The following is a 25,901-nucleotide window of genomic DNA, read 5'->3' as shown; positions in this document are numbered from 1 at the left end:
TATCCAGATCCTGGACTATAGCGGCAGTGAAATGTGTGCCTTAGGCAGAAAAAATATGCTGAGGTATTCCATATCTGGCAGAACAGGAAAAAAAACCCAGGCGCTTACGGATCAGAGGTGAAAAAATAAAATAAAATAGATATTAAAACCAACAATTGTGATCTCTTAAGGTGTTGCGAGATAACCTTTGTGTCCCTTCTGCTTCAACCCAATTGAGGGATCATCCAAGGCCCTTATTGAAACGTGAAAAACAAACAAAAATAGGGGAGCAAGGGGTTACAACTTTCCAACTAAAGACATATGAATAGTAGAAAACCACAACAGAGTTAATCACCTCTTAAAAGGGGCAAATGTGTCCACTCTAGGCAGCTATTCATTATTTTGTTGGCGTGACTCTTGGTGCTTATCCTGTGGACTGTATGACTTATTTCCACAGATCCTGGAGTTTAACTCTGTGGGACTGACTCCATCATCACTATATGGCAGCTGAGTATCATTTTCTCTGCTATCTGGAGTCATTATCTCCGATGGAACCCCTACTCTAGGTTGTTTCATTTGTGCAAACAGCACTGGCTTTTTGTGATTCTACAGCCATGTGTCTTACTTGCTTTCGTGCAGCCACCACAGGCATTGTATGCATCTTTTTTTGATTTTGATATTTTGTATTGCTGTTCAGGGCTTGAGTCTTTGTTTCATTTTGTCTCCCCTGTGCCTCCCCCTTGGTTTAAGTTATTATTTTTCTTATGTACATCATTTTTGTATATAGGTTTATTTATGTCATACCTTTCTTTATGCCCTTAGCTTAGTTATCTACCTTTTTAGCTTAGGTCTTTACCAGGGGTATTTTGAAATATTCTGCTTTCTTTGTGTCGCTTTATATAGCTATCAGGCTCATTGTGCAGACACATTTTTTTGCTTTTGATTTATTTTTCAGCATTATTGATTTTTGTAAATTTTAGTTAGTCACAGTCATTTTGTATTTTTTGCTGTGTATATAGTGTGTATATGTTTTTAAATGTTAGTGTTCTTTTTGCTCGCTATTAAAATCTATTCATTTTCTATTCTGACTTTAGTTTCCTGGTCTTTTGGTATTATGTTATCAGTTATTTTGTGGTATATTTAGAGTGCTGCTTTCGGGGATTGTCTTAGTCTTTTGTGTGTTCAATATATATATATAAATATATATACGTGGGGTCCAAGTGACAAAACGCGTCGGGACGCTGTGACGTCATTGCGTATTTTGTGCTCCGCCAGGAGGATCGGAGGTCCAGAGCGAGAAATCTTTGTCGGATTTCCCTTACAATCACTAGGCTCAAAACAGTGGACACATTACCTTTACCATCACAGGTGATAACTACAGCACAGCACTCTGCATACAGGGGGGTATTATTACTGTAGTTTATTTCGTACTATTTGCAATATACGGTACTGTACTTTGTTACAGTAAGACACTTACTTTACACGTCCATATTTCCATCCCAATTTGCATCTCATCTGCCTGATGCTTGTCACGCCTGTATGCCCGCAGACCTGGCAAGACCCCAGTACTGAGGTGGGAACGGTATTACACCACACACCCACAGCAGTGGGAGCAAGCCCGGAGTGTGGTACAGCGTTGCTGGGCCTGTAGAGAGAGTGGTTAAAGATACTTGCAATGTCTGGTGGTGTAAGCGTAAGAATGGTCGTGTCCGTGTGCCAATGTCCAGGGGTCCAGAGAGTAGAGTCGTCAGGGTACAAAGCCAGGTCCAAGGATTCCAAATGTCAGCAAGGTAGGGTTCGTAGCAAGGTTCAAAGAGTAAAGATGGCAGGGTTAGTCCAGGACAAGCAGGAGTCAAAGCCAGGGAAATCCAAATTAAACACAGGAACAGGATACAGCAGGGACACAAAGGGAGCACAGCATAGGTCAGCACACACAGGGAAATAGGAACTATGCAGAGCGACGATAGAGAGGACAGACAGGGATTATAAAGGGAGACACACCAATAGGAGAGAGGGGAGGAGCAGAGAGAGAAGTGGGAGACAACAGAGATAGGTCAGGGAGAGAAGAGGAGGAGACAGGAGGGGCAGACTGGGGGATGGCCTGTAGGGACTGGGAGGAGGAGTCAGGAACGTGACAGGCCCAAGAAGAGGAGCGTGTGCGCGCGCCCTCTGTAAACTGGGGTTGCGCGTGCACAGGATGCGACAGGAAGATGGCCCGCAGGGACCGGGAGGAGGAATCAAGATGACAGACCCCAGACGAGGAGCGTGTGCGCGAGCCCTCTGCGAGCTGAGGGAGCGCGCATACAGGCTGCGTCACCAGGCGCGTGGAGCGCCACGCCGCAGGCACCCCGGTGGAGGGAGGCAGAGGACCGGACGGGGACTCCAGAGAAGGTGATGTACTGGCCGCGGGCATAGCGAGTGTCTGGGAGCGGGGAGAGCCGCCGCAGGGGCTCGGGGACCGCGAGACCTGCGGGGCATGCGCTGAGGCAGTGGGGTAGTGAGAGAGGTAGACGGAGCGGGACATGAGTGGGAAATGGTTGAGGGATTGGAAGGAGATGGGACAGAGGGGGAGACAGAAGGGGAAGGAATCCCCTGAATTGTCACAATGCTGTTCTCAGATGCTGTTATATTGTGAGTTTTCTCAAGAGCAATTTTGACTCTTGCTGCTCACCGCTCATCATTACCTTCACTGATTTGGTCCACCAGAAGCATTGTTGTCCTACAGTGTAAAGGAAAACAGAACAATTTGTTACAGTAGGCCCCAAATTTTCACTAAAATAATTACAAGTTAATCTTGTATTACCTGAATAACAGGCAAACGTTTGTCATATGCAAACTTTTATATTCTGTTGGTGTGCATTTAAGTGAATTCTTTTAGGGGGCACATCCAATTTGTGTTCCCCCTTTCCCCTTTTTTCTGATTCACTTTTCAGTTCACAGTTTGCACCCACCATTTGATTACCTCACTTATGTACTCAATCACTTTATTCAATTAGTATGGTCCTGTGATCACTCCCTACCCTTTTGTTGTTTCGTCATATGCAATGGAGTCTGAAAAAGAATGAGAATGTGTGAATGTCCTGTATCGCTCTGGGGGAGCTGTCGATAAGCTGTTGAATGTCCTTCTGCTATGCTTTGTGAGGGGGGAAGGTGCAACTTTTGCAGTCCGAGTGTGCAGGATAATACACTGTAGTTCAAAGACATCATTTGAACAGTTTTACAATAAAGGTTCCCTGCAGTACATACTGTAAATAACATGGGTGTGTGTCTGAGATATTTCCGTAAGCAGTATGCAAAGCAGACCAAGCCTAGCAAAAGGTGAAGGTTTTCAATAGTATAACCCCCCCCCCAAAAAAAATTAGACTATGCCGCCTCATACATGTATACAGACGAAATAAAAAGTTAGTGATTTTAAGAATATAAAAATTGATCAAATATTAAAAACATGCATACAAGACGTTATTAGAGTCATACAGGACAATTTTTTTCTCTTAAATAAATGCTAGGAAAAAATTACTGTAAAAAACACTAATGCATTTTACCAGTAATAGTGTAATTACAGTACATACTGTACAGTAAAGAAAACAAAAATACTTACTCTGTTGTGACTGTGGGACTCCACTGTACACCTTTTGCCTTACAATGGGCATGATAACTGTGTGAAAGCGTGAATAAAAAAAATACAAGTTAGGATTCAATATTAACAGAATAACGAGTGAGTTTATTGGCATACAGGTGCACATAGGAGGCAGCTTATTGTATTTTATTGTATGTCTTTATTTATATAGCGCCATAAATGTACATAGCTTATAAACAAAGCTCTCTGGCATATAATACATTTATACCCCAAAATTAAAGCTCACGTTCCCTTTGTGGGGTGTTTTGTACGTCATAGAAAATAATTGAAATGTATAATAAAAAAAAAATTAAACTGAGAATGTAAGCTTTTATCATTATACAAGCTCAGTAACCTTTCCCCTATATTATGCATCTGGGTGTTTGTGTATTCTGTAAGGGGGTGAATGTGAGAAACGATTTCTATCTATGATTCCCCCAGACACTTGAATGTTGAGAAGTCGATTCTAACTCTGATCCCACTTCTCAAGGCTGTACGCACCCTCCTTTCTTCTGCAGCTGGGCTGGCCAGGGTTGGTATCAACAATTTGCTGAGAGCAAAACATTCTTTCAAACCCAAGCTGTGCTTTCATGCAGACAAACATCAAAATGGATGACACACAAAGACAGAACAAATCAATATGGATGACAGACAGGGACAAGAACACATCAAAATGGCTGTGAACAAAATGGCTGCTTAGATGTGAACAAAATGGCTGCTTAGATCCTAGTGCTGTTTACTTGAGACCCCCTATGTCACTTTCTCAACTGACAGTGCTTTTTGCTAAACCAAGGCCCGAAGTAACTAACCAGCGTTGGATCTGTAAAATTCAATGTCCTTCCTTGTACATCTCCTGTATTCTCATGCCGAGATCCTTTGAAATCCTTTTCTTCGGCAACGCTGCTTTTAGAAAAAAAATTAAGCACAGAGGAATGTATATTCGATGTGTTTTCGATGTATATTCAATGTGCATTGAATCAACAAAATTGATGTTGTATTTATACTGTAATGTAATGGGCCTTGGCCTCGCTCGACAGGTTTAGTATACAGTATGCCCACTTTTAACTCCTGCACCTTGTGTCCATGCCTGTGAAAAAATTCAAATAGGGACACAGTGTATAAAAGGTGACAGAAATTGCATAGTCTCCCACACGCTGATCTCTATCTGAACTTGCTCTTGTCCAGATACTACTGCACCGACACACTTTATTCGAGCAAATACCCAGTATGTACCTGGCAGATACCTGGAATGCGCCGCTCCTCACCTCTGACAAGCCCCGTTGCGTTTGCCTTCCCAGCCTGGGTTCATGCCTGGCTGATGGGCGGCTGATCTGTTAAATGATAATGATTAGGATTTAATAGGCTGCAATGCTTCGCGTGTCTACCAGATGGCATAAATTCATGAATTGTAATGCAGTATATATATATATACTGTGCAGTATTGCAGCCAGCGGGAATAAAATGCTTCAATCCTTGCTGGAAAATAACCCAATGCACTCGGGCAGAAAACAGTCACAAACCTCAATACACCCGGGTATACCCGAATTCGTGGGACTAGCCGAGCTCAAATAAAATGTGTCGCCAGTGTACATTGTGCATTCTTCCATCTGCATCCATGGAACAAGGCCAATTCTATGGACACAGGAATCAACTTTCTTCTGCCGTGTCGACCATGAGAAAGCAAAAGGCGGAACCTGTTTCCAAATCAAAGCGAAAGCCAAAGGAGAATAAAGAAAACGTTCCGAAGACTCCAAAGGCTAAGAACCCTGGGCCTTATTATGGTACTAGTTAACTTTCATGTCTGGATTGTCTCTCACATTCTTTAAACTGGAGGAGTGGGACTGGCCATTTGGGCTGCTTTTCTAATTCTTTCTCGGCGTGGATCAGCAACCCTGATAAAGGTAATGCACCCTGAGTAGCCAATAATACCGACCTCTATGTAAACAAGACGACTGCATTGTTAACTTCTTACCATGTTGAGTAGGGCCGGGATCTTAAACTTTTTTCTTCTTACAGGCCACTTTAGTAGTAATAATTATGTGGAGAACCACCATACATATTTATACCATCTATATATTGTGACAAACGGCTTACTCCGGGGCTCCGCCGTCTGTCCGGGACTGTTAGAACACGGTCTTTTAGGGTAGGTTAAATGACGAGGCGTAACGTGCTGTTCCTATAAACAGGCTACTGCCTGGTTTATTCAGTCCCAGGCACTGAGACTGCCACACAGAATACAAAATAATACATAAGAAAACAAACCCTGCTCGCCTGAGCAATAACTTAACTAAGGTTTTCCCTGACTGGGGTTTGGAGTGGCTTATCCACTTCCAACAACAAAAATAAGGAACAGAATGGTTTAACCTGTTTGGTGAGAGGCGTTTCCCCTCTCTGCTTTCAGCAGCCTTCCTGCCTCCAGGCTCTTGGGGAGAGGGAAGAGGAACCAGGAAATCAGCCTAAATACCTGATTTCTAACTAGCAGGACAGGTGACGGAAATCAGGCAGCAGACAAACTCTGGTCTGGATCCCTCATCCCTCAATCCAGCACTTGCCAAACTGTGGGATGGAGTGCATGCATTCTGAGGCTGCACTTTTCAGCCTAAACAGGATAGAAACTATTCAGTATCCTGGGAGCCCTATATAAGGAATTTATTACCATTCCCTGGTTTCTGTCACATATCCTCCCCCCCAGCTCAGACCTCGAGGGATGAGCGACCATGGATATTAGGGAGTGCATCCTTGACAACCTGTCAGCATTGCCATGTTTGTGCCCTGACCTGTGTTCCACAGAAAATTTAATGGGTTGTAGGCTTAGGAACCACCTGGTCACGCTAGCATTCTTCTCTCTGTTTTGACACATCCAGGTGAGGGGTGCATGATCTGTGACAAACCGAAAATTTCTCCCCAACAGATAGTATTTGAGCGTCTCTACAGCCCACTTTATTGCGAGACACTCTTTCTCGACTATGGAGTCATTTTTCTCCTGGGGGTTTCGTTTCCTACTTAAATAAAGGATGGGGTGCTCCTCACCCTGAGACTCCTGGGAGAGTACAGCCCCCAGCCCTACCTCAGATGCGTCAGTTTGGACTAAAAATTCTTTAGAGAAGTCAGGTGTGACCAACACTGGTTGGGCACAGAGAGCTTCTTTCAGGCTTCTAAAGGCCTGTTCGGTTTCGGGGGACCACTTTACCATTTGCGGCCCTCTTGCTTTTGTGAGGTCGGTTAGTGGGGTTGCCTTAGTAGCAAAATTGGGAATGAACCTTCTATAGTAACCAATTATTCCCAAAAAGGTCCTTACTTGTTTTTTTGTAACTGGCCTTGGACAATTTTGTATCGCCTCTACTTTGAGTGTTTGGGGTTTGATTAAACCTCTGCCAATAGAATACCCCAGATACTTGGCCTCCTCCAGACCAATAGTGCATTTAGCGGGGTTAGCAGTTAGTCCAGCAGACCGAACTGCGTCAAGCACAGCTTGGACCTTTGGAAGGTGGGATTGCCAATCTTCACTATGGATTACCACATCATCCAGGTAGGCGGCAGCATACCGAGCATGTGGTTTTAAAATATTATCCATCATTCTTTGGAATGTGGCGGTAGTCCATGTAAGCCAAAAGGCAGCACCCTATACTGAAAGAGGCCGTCTGGGGTTGAGAAGGCTGTCTTTTCTTTTGCCCTTTCTGTGAGGGAAACCTGCCAGTACCCTTTTGTTAGGTCTAGGGTCGTGAGATTTCGGGCTTTGCCCAGTCTCTCTACCAGTTCATCAACCCTGGGCATAGGATAAGTATCAAATTTTGACACAGCGTTTAGTTTACGGTAGTCATTGCAAAACCTTGTTCTACCGTCTGGTTTTGGGACTAAAACTATAGGGCTGTTCCACCCACTTTGGGATTCCTCAATTACGCCTAGTTTTAGCATTTTTTTAACCTCTAAACTTATAGCCTCTCTTTTGGCCTCTGGGACTCGGTACGGTTTAAGGTTAACTCGGACCCCCGGTTCAGAGACTAGGTCATGTTCAATTACGCTAGTTCTACCTGGCTGTGTAGAGAAGACTTCTTTGTTTCTTCTCACTAAATTCTGGACCTCTTGTTTCTGATGAACGGACAGGGTTTCAGCTATGCTAACCTCTGGGTCAGTTTCTCGATTCTCTGATGGACCTGGGGGTACTAGGGTTAACAAGACCTCTCTATCTTTCCAGGGCTTAAGTAGGTTTATATGGTAAATTTGCTCAGGTTTCCTCCTACCTGGCTGTCTCACTTTGTAGAGATGTAGGTGTGTAGCGCACAGCATCCAGCAGAGAACAGGTCTGGCAAAAACTTTCTTTATTGGCAAGGCATTAAAAAGAGGGGCGCGTTGAAGGGTTGCGCCCCTCTTTTTAATGCCTTGCCAATAAAGAAAGTTTTTGCCAGACCTGTTCTCTGCTGGATGCTGTGCGCTACACACCTACATCTCTGGAATTCGTTTACATAGCAGCACGCATTGGAAGGGAGACTCTGGAGGTGAACAGACTGTGAGTACTCTTAAGGGGCTATACCAATGAGGTGAAGGAGGGTGTCCTAGGACAACTTCCCTAATCTTCAGGGCTTCCTGGTGCCCCCACCCCCATCATTATGGACTGAGTATACCAATGCACAATACCTTAATACCCAGTGTCTCCCTCCCTTCAGAAGCACACATACAGCACTTTGAGCACCATTGTTCTATTCTGTCTCACTTTGTAATTTACTTATCCCACTCTTTCCAAGACCTCATATGGCCCATGCCACTTAGCAAGGAATTTACTCTCTACAGTGGAAACCAGAACTAGCACCCTATTGCCTGGAAAAAAAATTCTGACCCTAGCACCCTTATTATATGTATTCCTCTGTGCCTCTTGAGCTTTTTCCATGTGTTCCCTCACTATAGGTAGGACTGCAGCTATGCGGTCCTGCATCTGGGCAACATGCTCTATTACACTTCTGTATGGGGTAACCTCGTGTTCCCAAGTCTCTTTGGCTATATCCAGTAAGCCCCTTGGGTGTCGGCCATACAGTAGTTCAAACGGGGAGAAGCCTGTGGATGATTGGGGAACCTCCCTAATGGCAAATAACAGGTATGGTAACAAACAATCTCAGTTTTTCCCATCCTTATCGACCGCCCGGCGTAACATACTCTTTAAGGTTTATTGAACCGTTCCACTAAACCATCTGTTTGTGGATGATAGACTGAGGTTCTAAGATGCTTGATTTTTAGGAGTACACATAACTCTTTTGTTACTTGGGACATAAACAGTGTTCCCTGGTCAGTTAAGATCTCTTTAGGAATTCCAACCTGGGTAAACAGAACTATTAACTCTTTTGCTATGTTTTTAGCAGAGGTGCTACGTAGGGGAACTGCCTCCGGATATCGGGTGGCATAATCTAATATTACCAGCAGACTTTATTAGGGGTCCTACTAGATCCATAGCAATCCAGTCAAATGGTACACCTATTATGGGAAGGGGTACCAATGGGCTACGATACGCTTTGAACGGGGCTGTGATCTAACATTCTGGGCATGAGGAGCAATAATTTGTCATTTCTGCCAGAACCCCAGGCCAATAGAAGCTTCGGAGAATCTTTTCTTTTGTCTTTTCCACCCCTAGGTGTCCCCCCAATGGGTGACTATGTGCGAGGTTTAATACTACATTGCGGAATGTTCGTGGTACCAACAATTGTTTAGTTATAATGGATTTCCTCCTATCAACCCGATATACTAGGTCATTTTCTACCTCGAAGTAGGGGTAGGCAAGTGACCTATCTGGTTGGCCCGGAGTACTATTCTGGTCCCGTATATTCCCCATTGCTTCGGCTAATGTGGGGTCTTCCCACTGGGCCTTCTTAAAACTCCCAGGACTGACCTCTAGGTCAGCGAAGGTCTTACCCTGTTCTGGGGTGGTAAGCGCCTGTTCAACATCTTGAATTGGGGTATTCCCTACCAAGGTAGCCATGGGAAAGCGAATTTTAGAGCTCTCTTCCTCTTTCCCCTTCTTATTTGGGCCCTCGTCAACCTCTATTTCTGAAAAAGGGAAAGGATTTGTTTCTTCTGTTACTTCTTTATGGTCCGCTATTGAACTCTGGGCGCTATTCTGAGAGGAGGACCACATTTTTAGAAAATGGGGAAAGTCGGTCCCTATTAACACATCATGTGCCAGTTTGGGTACTATACCCACTTTGAAATCTAAAGAACCAAACTCTGTTTCAATAAGAACATCAACAGTGGAATATTCGTGATTATCCCCATGTATACAACAAATTGCCACTCTTTGTGAACTGTTTACCTGTTTTTCCCCAATGGGCAACAGGTATTCGGACACTAGTGTAACCATACTCCCAGAGTCAAGAAGTGCCCGAACTCTCTTACCATTTACCTTTACAAATGCCCACAGATGGTTATTCAAGGGGTCCTCAGGGCTAGGGCCCATACATTGGGACCACAACGAATAAGGTTCAACGCTGTTGCATTGCATTGGTTCAGCATTTAGTGGGCAGACTTTCGCGGTGTGGCCCCTCTCATAACAATTTACACATTTAGGTACATAGTCTGTGTCCCACTTAGAGCCCTTTTTCGGCTCCCCATGTTGGCTGTTGCCCTTAGTATGCGGGCCACTGTTGCTGGTGCTGTGTGAAGGCGGTCATCGCTCTTCAGCCCCCCTTAACCCTGGTACCCTTTTACTGTCTCTGGAAGAGTCCTGGAACCTTGGGTAGTTGGGATGCTCCATGACTATGCGTTGCGGGTGCTCTTCTGCTGCATTGTACCTTTCTACGAGAGCCACCAGCTTGTCTGCATTGTGGGGGTCACTCTGACTGACCCTACGTCGTAGGGCAGAGGGAAGTTTCCTCAAGAACTGGTCCATGACCAACCTTTCCACGATGTGGCTTGCTGAGTTGATCTCGGGTTGTAGCCACTTCCGAGCGAGGTGGATGAGGTCATACATCTGGCTTCGGGTGGCTTTATCCAACATGAAGGAGGCGGGCGAGGATCTCGAACTTCAATTTTGCATAGACGTTAGCTTCGGCTGGCTCTAGATCAAAGTAAGCCTTCTGGGGTGTAGAGGGACAGGGGGTTGGCCCTGTATCAAAGGGGTTGCACCCCATATGGCCACCCCCTGACCTCACCAGGGAGGCAAGGGGTTAACTTGACTGCGGTCCAGGAATGTGGTTTACACCTTGTCATGTCATGAAAATGTATGTTCCCCTGTTCCCATGTTTCATTAGAATCCTGTATTTTAAAGATGTTTTAAAGTGCATTTCTGTATCTCCAGTTCTGGAGGTCGCAGAGAGTTGATATTTGGCCAATATGTGGAGTTACTGAAGGCATTAAAAACTGGCAAATTTCGACCCACTGAGTCCACCAGAATGGAACTTATTAATATGTGTAGATATTAAAGTGTATATGTATGGTATTTTGGATCTGTGCTGAAAATGCAGACTCCATCTGCTATGCTAATAGGTCATGAAGGGCAGCCGGCTCATTAAGCCTAAGCACTGTGATCAAAAGTTAACTGCCCTGATTGTTTACACTAAGTACTTATCAACAGACCAAGTACTAATCAACAGACTCTGCCACTCTAATTGTTACCTGAGGGTGGAGAATCTTCAAACTGGAGTGGTTTGTTAGTGTTATGTCTACACCTACAAACAATGCAGATACTTCATTTGGTAGACTGGTCGTCGCCCCTGATTTAATTATGGGGCTACCCATAGAGTCCCTGTACACATGTGCTAATTAGCTGGGGGGCATGGGTTAATCTGTGTCTCCACGTTAGGGATTGGATACAGAAAATTGTTCACCAATAGTCTGTATTCAATGTTAAGAATAGGGTTACACAGGTATATAAACTGTGTCAACCCTACAGTTTTTAGTTCTTCTTCTAATACCATCTTGAATGTCACCGGATTGCTGGAGAATTGCTAGCTGATACTTCTCCATTCCCCAACCCTAAGTAAGTGTTACCAGAGTTTGTTTAGTCCTAGAATGTACCGCAGCCTTTCATAGTTGTATCAGTTGGTCTGCCCATTCTCTAGGTACAAGTGCGATAATTCAGTAACCATATATGCTATTTGCTCGATACAAGCCTGCTTGTGGTTCCAGCTGTAGGATGTCGCCACTCGATGACGTCACTAACGTGACGTCCTACGTCCCGACGCACATTTCACGTGTCTACCACGCTTCATCAGGGGGAGGAGGGATAAGGAATTGATGTTCCCGGTGCAGGTTTTATACTCACAGACGGAGTGCAGTGGTTCCATCCCTATATTGCAATAGGTGGAATCTGAGTCGATTGGTTCATGTCAGACCAGGAAGTAGACCGAACTTAAAGGTGTACATGCCCTCTTGCCCTGTCGGATTTAAAATACATGTTCTTGCGGCTGGATACATGGCGGGGATATGTGAATGGACTAAGGTAAGTATGATAGCCCGATATTGTTGTTAATAAGGTAATAAACCTCTAAAAAATAAACTGATTAAATCTATCTTGCTTCTATTTATTGGTGTCATGTCGTTATTGTTAATGTACGCTCATTGTTATGTACGCTCATAATATATATTTTCTTTAACAGTGCACGCAATGTCTTGTATATAATGTATACCCTGTTCATTTATGTAACTGTACTTGTAACCATGTATTATTTGTTTTACTCTGTGCCCAGGACATACTTGAAAACGAGAGGTAACTCTCAATGTATTACTTCCTGGTAAAATATTTTATAAATAAATAAATTGTTGTTAATCACACCAGACCAAATAGAAGCTGATAATGTCTGTGAGAGGTGTTGCTAAACGTTCCAAAGCCGGTTAAATAAGCACAGAGCTATAACTAAATTGGCAATATGTAAAGGTAGCAAATATGGATTGAAGAATAAGGTCCAGATAGGGTCTAAATATAACCACAATAATAGAAGAGGGTTCGGAATAAACACTAAGTAAGTGAAAATCTATAGATGGTTAATATAATGTGATGTAGGTGAGAAAACCTTATAATAATATAAAAGTGTTATAAATGTAGGATGCAGGTCTAATAGAATAGAACAGTGTTGTATGTAGAGTGCTATATAGAAATAGGTAACTATGAATCAAAAAATTGACACACATTTAATTATAAAAATTATAAAAATTATATACAGTGTAGTGATGTAGGACTGTATTTCTACCACATACAAACCACATACAAACCTGACGAAGAAGGAATATCAACAGATATTAACAGCTACTTTAGAGAACTAAATAGAGTATACACCTCAAGAGCATAAATCTGGTGGGAGGTGGCGAGTTTGGAAAATTATTTAAAAACTGAACTGGTCCCGAGAGGACTTAGAGTCAAACTCCCCCCATCACACCAGATAATAGACACAGACTTTATTGCAAAATGGCAAAAAATTCTGCTTCATTGCTCATCACAACTGATGCAACTTCTTGTTGATTATGAGACAAATAGACTGAATGCAGTTAAAGCTGAGATTGTCACTCTAAGAGCAGATATACCCAAATGGCAGTCAAATACTCTCTTTGTAGAGTTGGAAGATAAATTGAAATCCAACATCGATAAATTCACAAAAGATCTCAAAGAGAGAAAACAGAAGAAATTTGTCAGGGATTATGTTGATTTTAAGGAAGGAAAATTTTTCAGGTTTAAATCTAGATTCCAGTCTAAGAAAACATACTCAAAAGCACAAGATTCCAAAACAGACTGGGAAACCTCAGCCAGTAATCTAGAACAAGACACTGGAGCACAAGGACGAGAAGTCCCCATTACCGACACTGATATCCCCTTCCCCTTACCACAAAGGTCAGGCCCCTCTTTTTTAGAGAACACAGGCCTCTTCCCAATCCCAACAACAAGAGGAAAACAAGAAGGGGAAAGGGAAAACTATCAAAGAGATTTAAGAGATCGGGAGAGATGGGCCTATCAGGAACCATCCAGGAGGAGGAGTTCTCGGGGGAAGATAAGACGACGCAGATAATTAATTTATCAAGCAAAGTCCTCAATCCAAACCATATTAACGTTTTGTCCAATGGTTTGTCATTTTGCCCAACCAGCCAAATTGATGTATTCGACTGTATAAAAGATCTAAATTTGTTCTGTCGAAAGCTATCACTATACAAATTTTTCAAAAAACGGAAACAGTGGCAAACAGCTAATACCCCCCTAGAATTCCTAAATACATAAGACCTTAATCATTTAGAACATCTAGAAGGACTTGAAGAAGAAAGTTTGAAACCTCCAGGTGAGGGCCCTTTCACAGATCTGAAACCAAAATCTAAATTTACACCACCAGTGGAATGTTGCCCCAGTGTCCATGTTTTTAATCAACTTGTAACTAAAGATCTGATCAAACTAAAAAGCACTAAAAGACCACAGAATCTGACCTATCAAGAAAGACTAGCTCTGAGAGATCTAGAAACAGATAAGACTATTGTGGTTAAACCCTCTGATAAGGGAGGTAATATTGTGATTCTGAATGAGGAAGACTACATACAAGAATCTAAACGTCTCCTCGCTGATAAACAATGTTACTCTGTCCTACGTACAGACCCTACTCAGTCTTATCTGAAAGAATTGAAAGTGATATTAGATCACGATCTAGAAGAGAAACTTATTGCTAAAAAAGAATATGATTTTATGATGATTAAGACTCCCAGAATTGCCACCTTTTACCACTTGCCTAAGATTCATAAAGAGAAAAGACCTCCACCAGGAAGACCCATAGTCTCAGGTATTGGCAATGTCACCGCCAATACAAGTGTCTATTTAGACAGAATCTTAAGGCCATTCGTTGAAATTTTACCATCGTATGTAAAAGACACAACAGATGTGTTACGCAAATTAGAAGGGGTCTATCTAAATTCTGATTCTATTCTAGTAGGTCTCGACGTAGAGGGGTTGTATTCCAGCATCCCCCACAATTTTGGTATGGATGCTGTTGCCCATTTTCTGAGAGCTAGAAATACAGACTGTACATCACATAACAATCTCGTCCTTAAACTCTTGGATTATGTACTGACCCACAACTTCTTCATTTTTCATAATACCCTGTATCACCAAATACAGGGTACAGCTACACTACCGACACGCTTTATTGCGCATCGGCCAGATCCGCAAGCCGGGAGATTTCCCGGCTTGCTAGTGGCCGCCCCTCGGCGTGCCGCGCGTCACCGACGCGCGGTCACGCGTCTTCGGGAGCCTGCGCCCCCTGCACGTGCGTCCAGGGCTCCCCGAGGGAGCCCTGGTGTCCCGCGATGTGGGGGACGGCGGCAGGGGGTTCCGGGGGACCCGGCGGACCCGGCAGCGGTAGGGAGAGCGCCCCGATCGGAGGGCGCTCTTCCGCTGCTTCGGCGCGCGCCCGTCACCCTCGGGCGCGCGCCAGGCTACTGCTGCGGCCAAGAACGGGCAAATGCTCGAATAAACTTGGCCGCAGCAGTATGGGGACCACATGTGCTCCCACCTATGCAATTTATACCTAGGCTGGTGGGAGGAAACAGTGGTCTTCATAGAGGAGAACGAATTATACACTGAACATGTAGAGTTGTGGGTCAGATACATTGATGACATTTTCCTGATATGGAATAGTACAGAGATACTTCTGCATACCTTTATTGATAGTCTGAATAATAATAACTTCAATCTGAAACTGACTAGTCAGTTTGATAAAAACAAGATTGAATTTTTGGACATCACCATATCTAGGACTGAGAGTGGTACTGTTGAGATGAGTATATTTAGAAAGCCGACCTCGACCAACAGTCTACTAAAAGCCAATAGTCATCATCCCAAACATGTGACAGACAATATCCCCATAGGACAATTTTTGAGATTGCGACGAAACTGCTCCTCTACGAAAGAATTTAACAGACAAGCAGGAGATATGTCCAGTAGATTTCAAACTAGAGGTTATAGTAAAAAACTAATCAAAAGAGCATACTATAGGGCCTTAACATCACCAAGAGATGAACTTTTGGCACCTAAAAAAACCTTACCTCAAGAGGAAGTTATTAGATTTATATTAACATACAATAGTCAATCACAAATGACTAAAAACATCCTCTACAAACACTGGCATATCTTGCTTGGAGACCCTGATCTATGCAAGGTTCTCAGAGATAGACCCACAACAGGATACAGATGCAATAAGAACATCAAAGACAGGTTGGTTCATAGCCATCTTGAAAAGAATCAGATTAAGACCTGGCTAGGTACAAAACCGTGTGGTTCTTTTCCATGTGCAAAATGTAAGGCTTGTCCCTTTATGGCAGTTACTAAACAATTCAGGAATTCGGAGAAAGATGCTATATATACGATAAAAGATTTTATAAATTGCCTTACCTGCGGAACCATCTATCTCATGACTTGCGATTGCGGCGTTATGTACAGTATGTGGGTAAGACCCACAGACCTCTCAAGACGAGGATTTTAGAACATATCGGTAGTGTTCGTAATGCAACAGATACCACAGTTGCAAGGCATGTCATTGAACAACATAAGGGTGACACTAAAGTTATGCACTTCTGTGGTATTGAGCATATACCCAGAGACCAAAGAGGCGGTAACTGGGACCAACGACTTTTACAACAGGAGAGTCGTTGGATATTCCAACTGCAAACTATGTCACCACAGGGATTAAACGAAGGGTTCATTTTTTCCCCTTTTATTTAATGCTACCCTGTATTATGTGGAAGATATAAGAGATGTAAGATGTGAGTATGGTCCTTTTCACTCATTTCTACACAGTATATTACACATAATACATTATAAGTTATAAGTCTAATTTGACCTGCATTGACCATTAATGGGCAGGCCTTTTTACTTTAGTAACAATCCTACATTAATATACTGTACATAAATTAATTTGTATCATGTGGTCTAATTATAAGTCGCTTCACATTCCAGCTGCAAATTAAAGGACTTTATATACATGTGTGTGTATTCATTTTACCCTTTATTCTACTCTTCATTTAATGGTTGTGGGAATAGCCTGTATTCACTCATTTCTACACAGTATATTACACATAACACACTATAGGCTTAAAGTTCATATTAACTAGACCTGCATTGACCATTAGGGGCAGGCCTAATATTTCAAGCACAGTCCTACATCACTACACTATATAATTTTTATAATTTTTATAATTAAATATGTGTGTCAATTTTTTGATTCATAGTTACCTATTTCTATATAGCACTCTACTTACAACACTGTTCTATTCTATTAGACCTGCATCTTACATTTATAACACTTGTATATTATTATACAGTAAGGTTTTCTCACCTATATCACATTATATTAACCATCTATAGATTTTCATTTACTTAGTGTTTATTCCGAACCCTCTTCTATTATTGTGGTTATATTTATACCCTATCTGGACCTTATTCTTCAATCCATATTTGCTACCTTTATATATTGCCAATTTAGATAAGAAAGTCAAACCGCGCTCTTGCTTCCTAACAGGATCTCGTAGTGGATCAACTCTTCCCTCTTGCAGCTGATGTGATGTGAAGGCACCCCTCCTCCACAGGTCCCGTCGCAGGATGGCTCCAAACGCGGGCAACAGCAGGGAATAAAACACAAAAGCGCACCGAAGGTCAAGATTTAATTAAAACATGTTAGTAGTAGTAACAATAAAAACTTACATATAAGGGTAAGTACATCCAGTATTAAGGTGCAGAGGAAACAGTCCTGGTGGTGTCCTGGGCATAAAGAGATGGTGCAGAGGCTTACAAGGTAGACCCACGTGCTGGGGCTGCCTGGCTCAGCACCATATAGTTCTTACTTCCGGGTTGCAGCTTCTCGCAGGACCCGTGAATAGTAGCCCACTTCAAATGCCGGTTTCCCAGAGAAACTCACTCCGGCGTGCCGAAGGGTCTCTGGTTGTTGATGGGACAGCTGGGGGTAGGTACACCTGTGGGCTGACTTCTAGCTGCACCGTAGGGCTTTCGCAACGCGTTTCACACAGTGTTGTGCTTCATCAGGCGATATTTTGGACACCTACGTGGGGGCCTTTTAAACAGTAATACTGGGTTCCCAATAGGGTAGAGAATTAGCCAATAGGAGTACATGCATAATAAATGCAATGCACTAACGAGGCTTAAAAGGTATTGTGAATGCAAACGGTATGCATTGAACCTTATATTAATAAAAACAAATAAATTTCATCAGCAATATATTAATAATTAAATAAAAGACACTGCAAAAAGCCACCCATGTAGGTAATAACCCATAATTGATCATGTAAAGGTATTACAGGATCACACTTGAATCACAAAGATACATGCAATAAATACATAAAAACACATTGTAAATGGGGGATAGAAAGGAAGGGAAAGAGGTGAAGGGTTTAAATAGATAGAGTGAAACAGATAAATGAGAGGAGAGAAAGAAGGATAATATAAAAAGAAAAAAGAGAGGGGGCGGGAAAGGGAGAGAAGGATGAGATAAACTAGCAGGGGGAAAAAAAAGGGTGAAGAAGAGGTAGAAAGAAAACAAAAGAAAAAGAAAGAGAGGAAAAAAGAAATGAAAAAGGGAGAAAGAAAAGGGGGGGAAAAGGGGAGGAAGGAGTGAGAGGGGGGGGGGGGGGAAGTCCCAGGGGTATAGGGATTAAGAACTAAAAATGGATCTCAATAATTTTAATAATGGATAAAAAATCTCATTAGTCTTAATGCAACAACTAATATCTGTTTATCTCAAAAAGGGTGTCAGTTCGATATAATCATTGAGACCTCCTGGGTATTTGGACTGTAGGGTAAAGATCCAAAATTGCTCACGTTTGGCAAGTTGTAGATCTCTATCTCCTGCCCTCACATTGCTTTTTATTATCTCAATACCCATATATTGTACACCCACTGTACTACAATTGTGTACTTCTTTAAAGTGAGTCAAAAGATGAGTTAGAGGTTTGGAGGTCCCTTCTAGTTTAGGGATATTAGTTATGTTACGTAAATGCTCCATAATGCGTAGTTTCAAATTTCGCTTTGTCCTGCCCACGTACTGCAGTCCGCAGCTACACTGCAGAATGTACACCACATACTGTGACAGACAATCAATAAAACTCGAAATTTTGAAAATAGTCCCTGTAACGTGGGATTTAAAGGTCTTACAGGTTAGCATTTTTGGGCAAATCTTGCACCTAGCGCATTTATGATTTCCCACGACTCCCAGTTGGTCCCTTAGATCTTTCTTGGGTTCTCGTGGGTCGTGGGTCTACCTTGGGTGGGTAGACCCACGTGGGTAGACGTGGGTAGACGTGGGTCTACCTTGTAAGCCTCTGCACCATCTCTTTATGCCCAGGACACCACCAGGACTGTTTCCTCTGCACCTTAATATTGCCAATTTAGTTATACTGTAGCTCTGTGCTTATTTAACCGGCTTTGGAACGTTTAGCAACACCTCTCACAGACATTACCAGCTTCTATTTGGTCTAGTGTGATTAACAACAATAACGACATGACACCAATAAATAGAAGCAAGATAGATTTAATCAGTTTATTTTTAGAGATTTATTACCTTATTAACAACATATCAGGCTATCATACTTACCTTAGTCCATTCACATATCCCCGCCATGTATCCAGCCGCAAGAACATGTATTTTAAATCCGACAGGACAAGAGGGCATGTACACCTTTAAGTTCGGTCTACTTCCTGGTCTGACATGAACCAATCGACTCAGATTCCACCTATTGCAATATAGGGATGGAACCACTGCCCTCCGTCTGTGAGTATAAAACCTGCACCGGGGACATCAATTCCTTATCCCTCTTCCCCCTGATGAAGCGTGGTAGACACGTGAAACGTGCGTCGGGACGTAGGACGTCACGTTAGTGACGTCATCGAGTGGCGACATCCTACAGCTGGAACCACGAGCAGGCTTGTATCGAGCAAATAGCATATATGGTTACTGAATTATCGCACTTGTACCTAGAGAATGGGCAGACCAACTGATACAACTGTGAAAGGCTGCGGTACATTCTAGGACTAAACAAACTCTGGATATACTTTGTGGTACAAGTGAAGGTTGTGCTTTCTTACTTTAGATACCGGGCGATCTATGCTAGATAAACATCATAATGGTATAACTGGGAAATACTAGGTTATACTGCAGCACTGGTAGTGACGAATTGGGTACAACTCAGGTATATATATATATATATATATATATATATATATACACCATATTATACAGATGTGATTCACTGTGATATACTGCACTGTTTAAACCTCTATTTGGACAATCTTTGGTATAAGCAGCGAACGTACCAACAAAGGTATTTAACCTTATTCGTCTCATATGACATATAGAGATTAATACAACTGACTATTAACCTCAGAGTTGTCCGTCTAGCTATTCTGTATAAGAATTAGTTACCATACTATATATCACTACGTAGCTCCTGGACATACTATCTAAGTAAGATTACAGCAAGCACACTTGATGAATGAGCACCATCCTATCCAATATGCTCTGTGATTGATTGTATACAATATCATATATTATATATGATTTACTAATTACAAGTACAACTCTAACCAGCTGTGACATTTGGAAGTCAGGATATTGTCAATACACTGAACAGTCAATTATACTTACCTTAATTTGACCTGTACATATCAGCCACTCAAATATAGGGATTTTTAACAATGTATCTGTGTTTTTAATCTTCTATGTAGAATTAATAAAATTTTATTATTTTTTTGATATCCTCGGTGACTTTGGAGTACTTGACAGACAGGCAGTATATCACTGCGGGACCACTGTGTCCATTATTATAAGATGTGTGACATTTGAGTGCTATTTATAAGGGGATCCTTTCTGATCAAAGCTTTTGTTCAACACTGATATTATTAGCATGAGAATCTGTTAGCCTTATTGGCTGTCTGGATGCCTGTGACCAGGGTGAAAGTGCAGTCCCCAGAGGCTGCTGGGAATTGTAGTCCTTGGTGGCTCTCTTTAACATTGGGGCGCCTCTTCTCACTCCCTGTAATGGCTGCCGTATCGCATCTGGGGCTATACTGCGCGTGCGCGAGCTTCCGCACATGTGCGAATGCACACAAGATGGCGGCGCCCTGTAGCTGATGTCGCCGGGAGCCCCCGGTGATGCGATCACCCCTGCAACTGCCCTCACGCTGTCGCAGGTAAGAGAGAGAGAACCGAATGTCTGGGAAGCCAGAGGGGACCTGGCTACATTAAAAAAATGGCAGCTCGGATGGCTGCTTTGAAAAACTAAAAAATTAAATTATCCTTTTATAAATCTCAGTATTTTGAGGTGTTCCTTAGAATTCCCTGGGAACGCCGGGTACTTACAGCTAGTATAAAATAAATTACAACCAGTGTTTGTTTGAATGTAGGATTTTATTAATACGCAGACGAGCTGGGCCTCTTTCATATCCTCAGATTGAGAATAAAGCCATTTAATATATGAAGTGCCGCCTAGTGGAAATGTTAGGTACTGTTCTTGCATTCTGAAAGGATAAAAACACATACTGTAAAGCAGTTCACATTAGTAACGTGCATTTGAATTGGAATATATTAAAAACATTTTAACGTGTTCGATAATAAGTTATATGGAAAAAAAACACATGGTCAAATATCCTTAAATAAACATACAATACATTATGCTTTTATTAATTCTTGGGTGTTTATGCCACCCCCCCCCCCCCCCCCAAACAGGTCAGGTTTTCAGGATATCCCAGCTTCAGCACAGGTGGTTCAATCAGAGGCTCTGGCTGAGCTTTTGATTGAGTCAGCAGTGCTGAAGCTGTGACTGATTAAGACACCTGTACTGAAGCATGGATATCCTTAAAACTTGACCTGTTGGGGGGGGGGAGGGAGGGGTGGTGGGATTTGAGGACTGGAGATGAGCACCCTTGCATTAAGGGATAGGTGCAGGGGTTCCTACCTTACAGTAATAAGTCCTGAACTGTAACGCAAACATGTTTTATGAAATATTCAGCGCTTGGGCTCTTTTAAAAAAACAATCTTCCCTGAAATCGCACAGTGAGCGTCTAAAGGTCACTGACAGCTCTAAATAAGTATTTCTGGGAGAAGAAAGAACACACATGCATGTATCTTCAGTCCACAAGGGAATAAAGAAATATAATCAGAAATCTTCTGAGTGTGATGGTGCAGTATACAGGCAGATTTCTGCAGGGAAGTGATGGGGCTTGTTAAAACATTATATTTCTACATCAATTGTGGGGGTTTGGGGGACTTGTGTTTTGACAAACAGAACATGATACTACACTGAATTATATATACAAGCTAATAATGGGAGGTCTGGTGAAAATACAACAGGAAAAAGCCAAGATATGGGGAAGAATCCTGTTGAAAATGTCAGCCTGGGGAAGATCCCGCCTGTGATTTCAATCTTCTGTGTATAAGTCCAGCAAATGTGCAGTTTTAATACTCACCTGTTAGGCTTCCGTCACGCACTGATCTGTGGGAAGGAAATACATGGATATTTTAAAGAAGTGGTGTACACACACACACACACACACATACACACACACACACACACATACACACACACACATACACACACACACACACACATTACTTTGTAACCTACTGTACATGATTTGGGTTATCAAATCTGTCTCTGTTAGGCTGCGATAATACCAGCAGGGCGCGCACGCTCCCTTAGGGTGAAGCGCACACCCGAAACCTGTACTGCAGACAGGAGGCGAAAAGGAGGCGTGCCCATAACGTCACATGAGCAGTTCGCCCTCATTGGCTGAACCGCGGCCGTCACTCCAGAAAATTAATTGCTTGGATCTGCTGTAAATTCCTGCGCTTGGCCGCCTCGTTTGTGCGCGCTGAGTACAAAACATGAAATTGTTTTGCTTGCGCATGTCGTCGCGCGCCTGGCCACTTTGGGTATAAGAACATCCTTATACATTGTAATACAGAGACTGGGAGGACTATGTTGGCTACCCGTGATCTAAATGTGTGGCTTGGCTGGTCTTGATACAAAGCAAATACAATGGCTAATACATGTATATTTCCACCTGTGTTTAGCATTGTACAATGTCAAATACCTCGTTGTTTTCTTACCAGTGTTAGGCAGAATGCGAATATTGTCCTCGCCAATCCCTAGCTGCAGTGAGAAATTATGGAATTTGGCTAGCAGTTCTGGCCTCAGTTCCTTACCTCGACCTGAAACCAGAAAGCAAAACTGCTCCCAGAATGTTCCTGCCCATCATATCTTACCTGAGGAATCTTCAACAACCCGCAGTCCTATTAATGTGCCAGTAATGCCTCCGATTATCCCTCTACCTTCCCCTGATACACACAGGTTTTTTCCTGCTCCCCCAGTATACCAACAAGATATTCAATGACCCCCTCATATTTCTTATTCATACTCCCATAATGTTTTATTCCGTTCCACATATCCACCCGGTGTATTGTTTCCTTCCTGCTCAGATTCCTGTTTTAGCATCCGCTCCCCATTGCATCCCAATATATTCACATCTTCCGCTGCTAAATCCCAACTGTTCCTCCTCTGCTCCTTTGTATTCTCAGTGAAGGTATCTCTCCGTTTCCCACTTTGCTTCTCTAGGTCTTTTCTAGTAACCCTATTTTGTGGAATATGGTCCTATCCATTGCTACCCCTTTTAGTCTATACCTTGGGTGTGACTTTCCACCCCAGTCATACCTTTGTGGATTCCTACTGCCCATGGATGATGGGTCTTCTCACCCAACCCAGTAGAGCGTGCACTTACCAAACAGAATCGATATGCTCTGGACGTCCGTGCTCTTGGTATTGCTTATGGACATCAAGGCATACTCCTCGTAGTTGGTCTCGACAAAGCGCACGTCAATATCCTGACCCGAGCCTTTTAGAGAAGAACACACCAAAAAGTGCTTGCCTTATCTACCAAAAGTACCTCTGAGCAGGGGAACGGGGTCTTACTATTTTACTAAACAAAAATTTGGCCTTCAATTTATGGGATTTATGTATTAACAATATGTTTTTTAAATTGTAATGTCATCTGCCATTAATTCACTCATTTAGTATTAGCCTCAAATCTAATAATCATATGATCATTTGATAAATGTCAGGTAAAGCCTGTTCTAATGTAACTGCCCTCCATGCTGCTTCTGGATAGGACTAGTACAGGGGGCTGCAACTTTTCAAGGAAGATTAGCCATTTTATAAAAAATGTCTTTGTCCAAAATATTCAGAGGCCACGTTACATAGTTATATACTGTAGTTACATAGTTACATATATAGTTACATAGTAGATGAGGTTAAAAAAAGATATATGTCCATCAAATTCAACCTATGCTAAATTTAGACAACAGATACTTTATCCTATATCTATACTTATTGATCCAGAGGAAGACAAACAAAAAAACCCAGATATCCTATGATATCTCATAAGGGGGAAATAAATTCCTTCCTGACTCCAAGAACTGGCAATCTGATTACTCACTGGATCAACATCCTTCCAATGTTTACTTATTTGGTATATCCCTGTATACCTTTCCTTTCTAAAAAGATGTCCAACCTTTTTTAGAACAAATCTATTGTATCTGCCAGTCTCCATGGGTAATGAATTCCACATTTTAACTGCCCTTACTGTAAAGAATCTCCTTTCCTCCAACCTTAAGGGATGGCCCGAGTGCTTTGTACTGCCCTTGGGATGAATAGTTCTTTTAAAAGCTCCTTGTATTGTCCCCGAATATATTTGTATATAGTTATCATATCCCCTCTTAGACGCCTCTTTTCTAATGTAAATAAATAAAATTTAGCTAGCCTCTCCTCATAAGTTAGATTGTATATCAAGCATGTCAAACTCGCGGCCCGCGGGCCGCATGCAGCCCACAACGAATATTTTTGCGGCCCAGCTCGCGATGTGCCAGCACTGCCAGGCAACGCGCGCGCTCTGCAAAGGGGGGGGGGAACTTCCCCCCTCTCCTGATTGGCTGGTGCGTGTTGGCACGCTGCCAGAATTTTTTTTGGGGCTGCAGCAAGCTCTATCTGAGCTTGCAAAGCCAGGCCCGCCTCTTCCTGCTGCATGCAGCAAGTCAGGTGAGCACTGCTCCATGCCTGTTTGCTTTCCCCTTGCCCTCCTGCTCCGATTCCGCTCCCCCCCGCTCCGATTCCGTTCCGACCCCCCCCCCATTCCTATTCCGCTCTGATCCCCCCCTGCATCGATGCCCCCCCTGCATCGATCCCCCCTGCTACGATTCCTTTCCGATTTCCTCCCTGTGTATGTGTGTGTCTGTGTGTGTCTGTGTATCTGTGTGTCTGTGTGTATGTGCCTGTGCGTGTGTGTGTGTCTGAGTGTGTGTGTCTGTGTCTGTGTGTCTGTCTGTCAGAGTCAAAGAGTCAGAGGGAGAGAGTCAGAGGGAGAGTGTGTCTGAGAGAGGGAGAGTGTCAGAGAGTCAAAGAGTCAGAGGGAGAGAGTCAGAGGGAGAGAGTCAGAGGGAGAGAGTCAGAGGGAGAGAGTCAGAGGGAGAGAGTCTGACTCTCTCCCTCTCTCTGACTCTCTCCCTGTCTCTGAGAGAGAGTCAGTCAGAGAGAGAGTCAGTCAGAGAGAGAGTCAGTCAGAGAGAGAGTCAGTCTGAGAGAGAGAGAGTCAGTCAGAGAGAGAGAGAGAGTCAGTCAGAGAGAGAGTCAGTCAGAGAGAGAGTCAGTCAGAGAGAGAGTCAGTCAGAGAGAGAGTCAGTCAGAGAGAGTCAGTCAGAGAGAGAGAGAGTCAGTCAGAGAGAGAGTCAGAGAGAGAGTCAGTCAGAGAGAGAGTCAGAGAGAGAGTCAGTCAGAGAGAGAGTCAGTCAGAGAGAGAGTCAGTCAGAGAGAGAGTCAGTCAGAGAGAGAGTCAGTCAGAGAGAGAGAGAGTCAGAGAGAGAGAGAGAGAGAGAGAGTCAGAGAGAGAGAGAGAATCAGAGAGAGAGAGAGAGAGTCACAGAGAGAGAGTCAGAGAGAGAGAGAGTCAGAGAGAGAGAGAGTCAGAGAGAGAGTCAGAGAGAGAGTCAGAGAGAGAGTCAGAGAGAGAGTCAGAGAGAGAGTCTGTCAGAGAGAGAGTCTGTCAGAGAGAGCATCTGTCAGAGAGAGCATCTGTCAGAGAGAGCGTATGTCAGAGAGAGCGTCTGTCAGAGAGAGAGTCAGTGTCAGAGAGAGAGTCAGTGTCAGAGAGAGAGTCAGTGTCATAGAGAGAGTCAGTGTCAGAGAGAGAGTCAGTGTCAGAGAGAGAGTCAGTGTCAGAGAGAGAGTCTGTCAGAGAGAGAGTCAGTCAGAGAGAGAGTCAGTGTCAGAGAGAGAGTCAGAGAGAGTCAGAGAGAGAGAGAGT

At 43.1% G+C, this 25,901-nt stretch overlaps 2 protein-coding genes across 2 annotated transcripts in view; both read right to left on the bottom strand.

Annotated features, from left to right (window-relative positions):
- Positions 1-25,901, bottom strand: part of C8G (complement C8 gamma chain) — a 251,962-nt gene that overhangs the window by 56,200 nt on the left and 169,861 nt on the right. The gene's annotated exons all lie outside the window — the stretch shown is intronic.
- Positions 1-25,901, bottom strand: part of LOC142472217 (lipocalin-like) — a 225,673-nt gene that overhangs the window by 187,702 nt on the left and 12,070 nt on the right. Inside the window, exons 4-6 of the mRNA XM_075579109.1 lie at positions 23,328-23,441; positions 22,660-22,761; positions 22,017-22,042 (exon numbers count right to left, since the gene is read on the bottom strand). Coding sequence (XP_075435224.1) covers positions 22,020-22,042; positions 22,660-22,761; positions 23,328-23,441 — 239 coding nt within the window. The 3' untranslated portion in view covers positions 22,017-22,019. The remainder of the gene's footprint in view (positions 1-22,016; positions 22,043-22,659; positions 22,762-23,327; positions 23,442-25,901) is intronic.

Source organism: Ascaphus truei, chromosome 21 (genome assembly GCF_040206685.1).
Source record: "Ascaphus truei isolate aAscTru1 chromosome 21, aAscTru1.hap1, whole genome shotgun sequence".
Lineage (NCBI taxonomy): Eukaryota > Metazoa > Chordata > Amphibia > Anura > Ascaphidae > Ascaphus > Ascaphus truei.
Note: the sequence above shows the minus strand (reverse complement) of the source record. Positions and strands in the feature narration are given on the sequence as shown.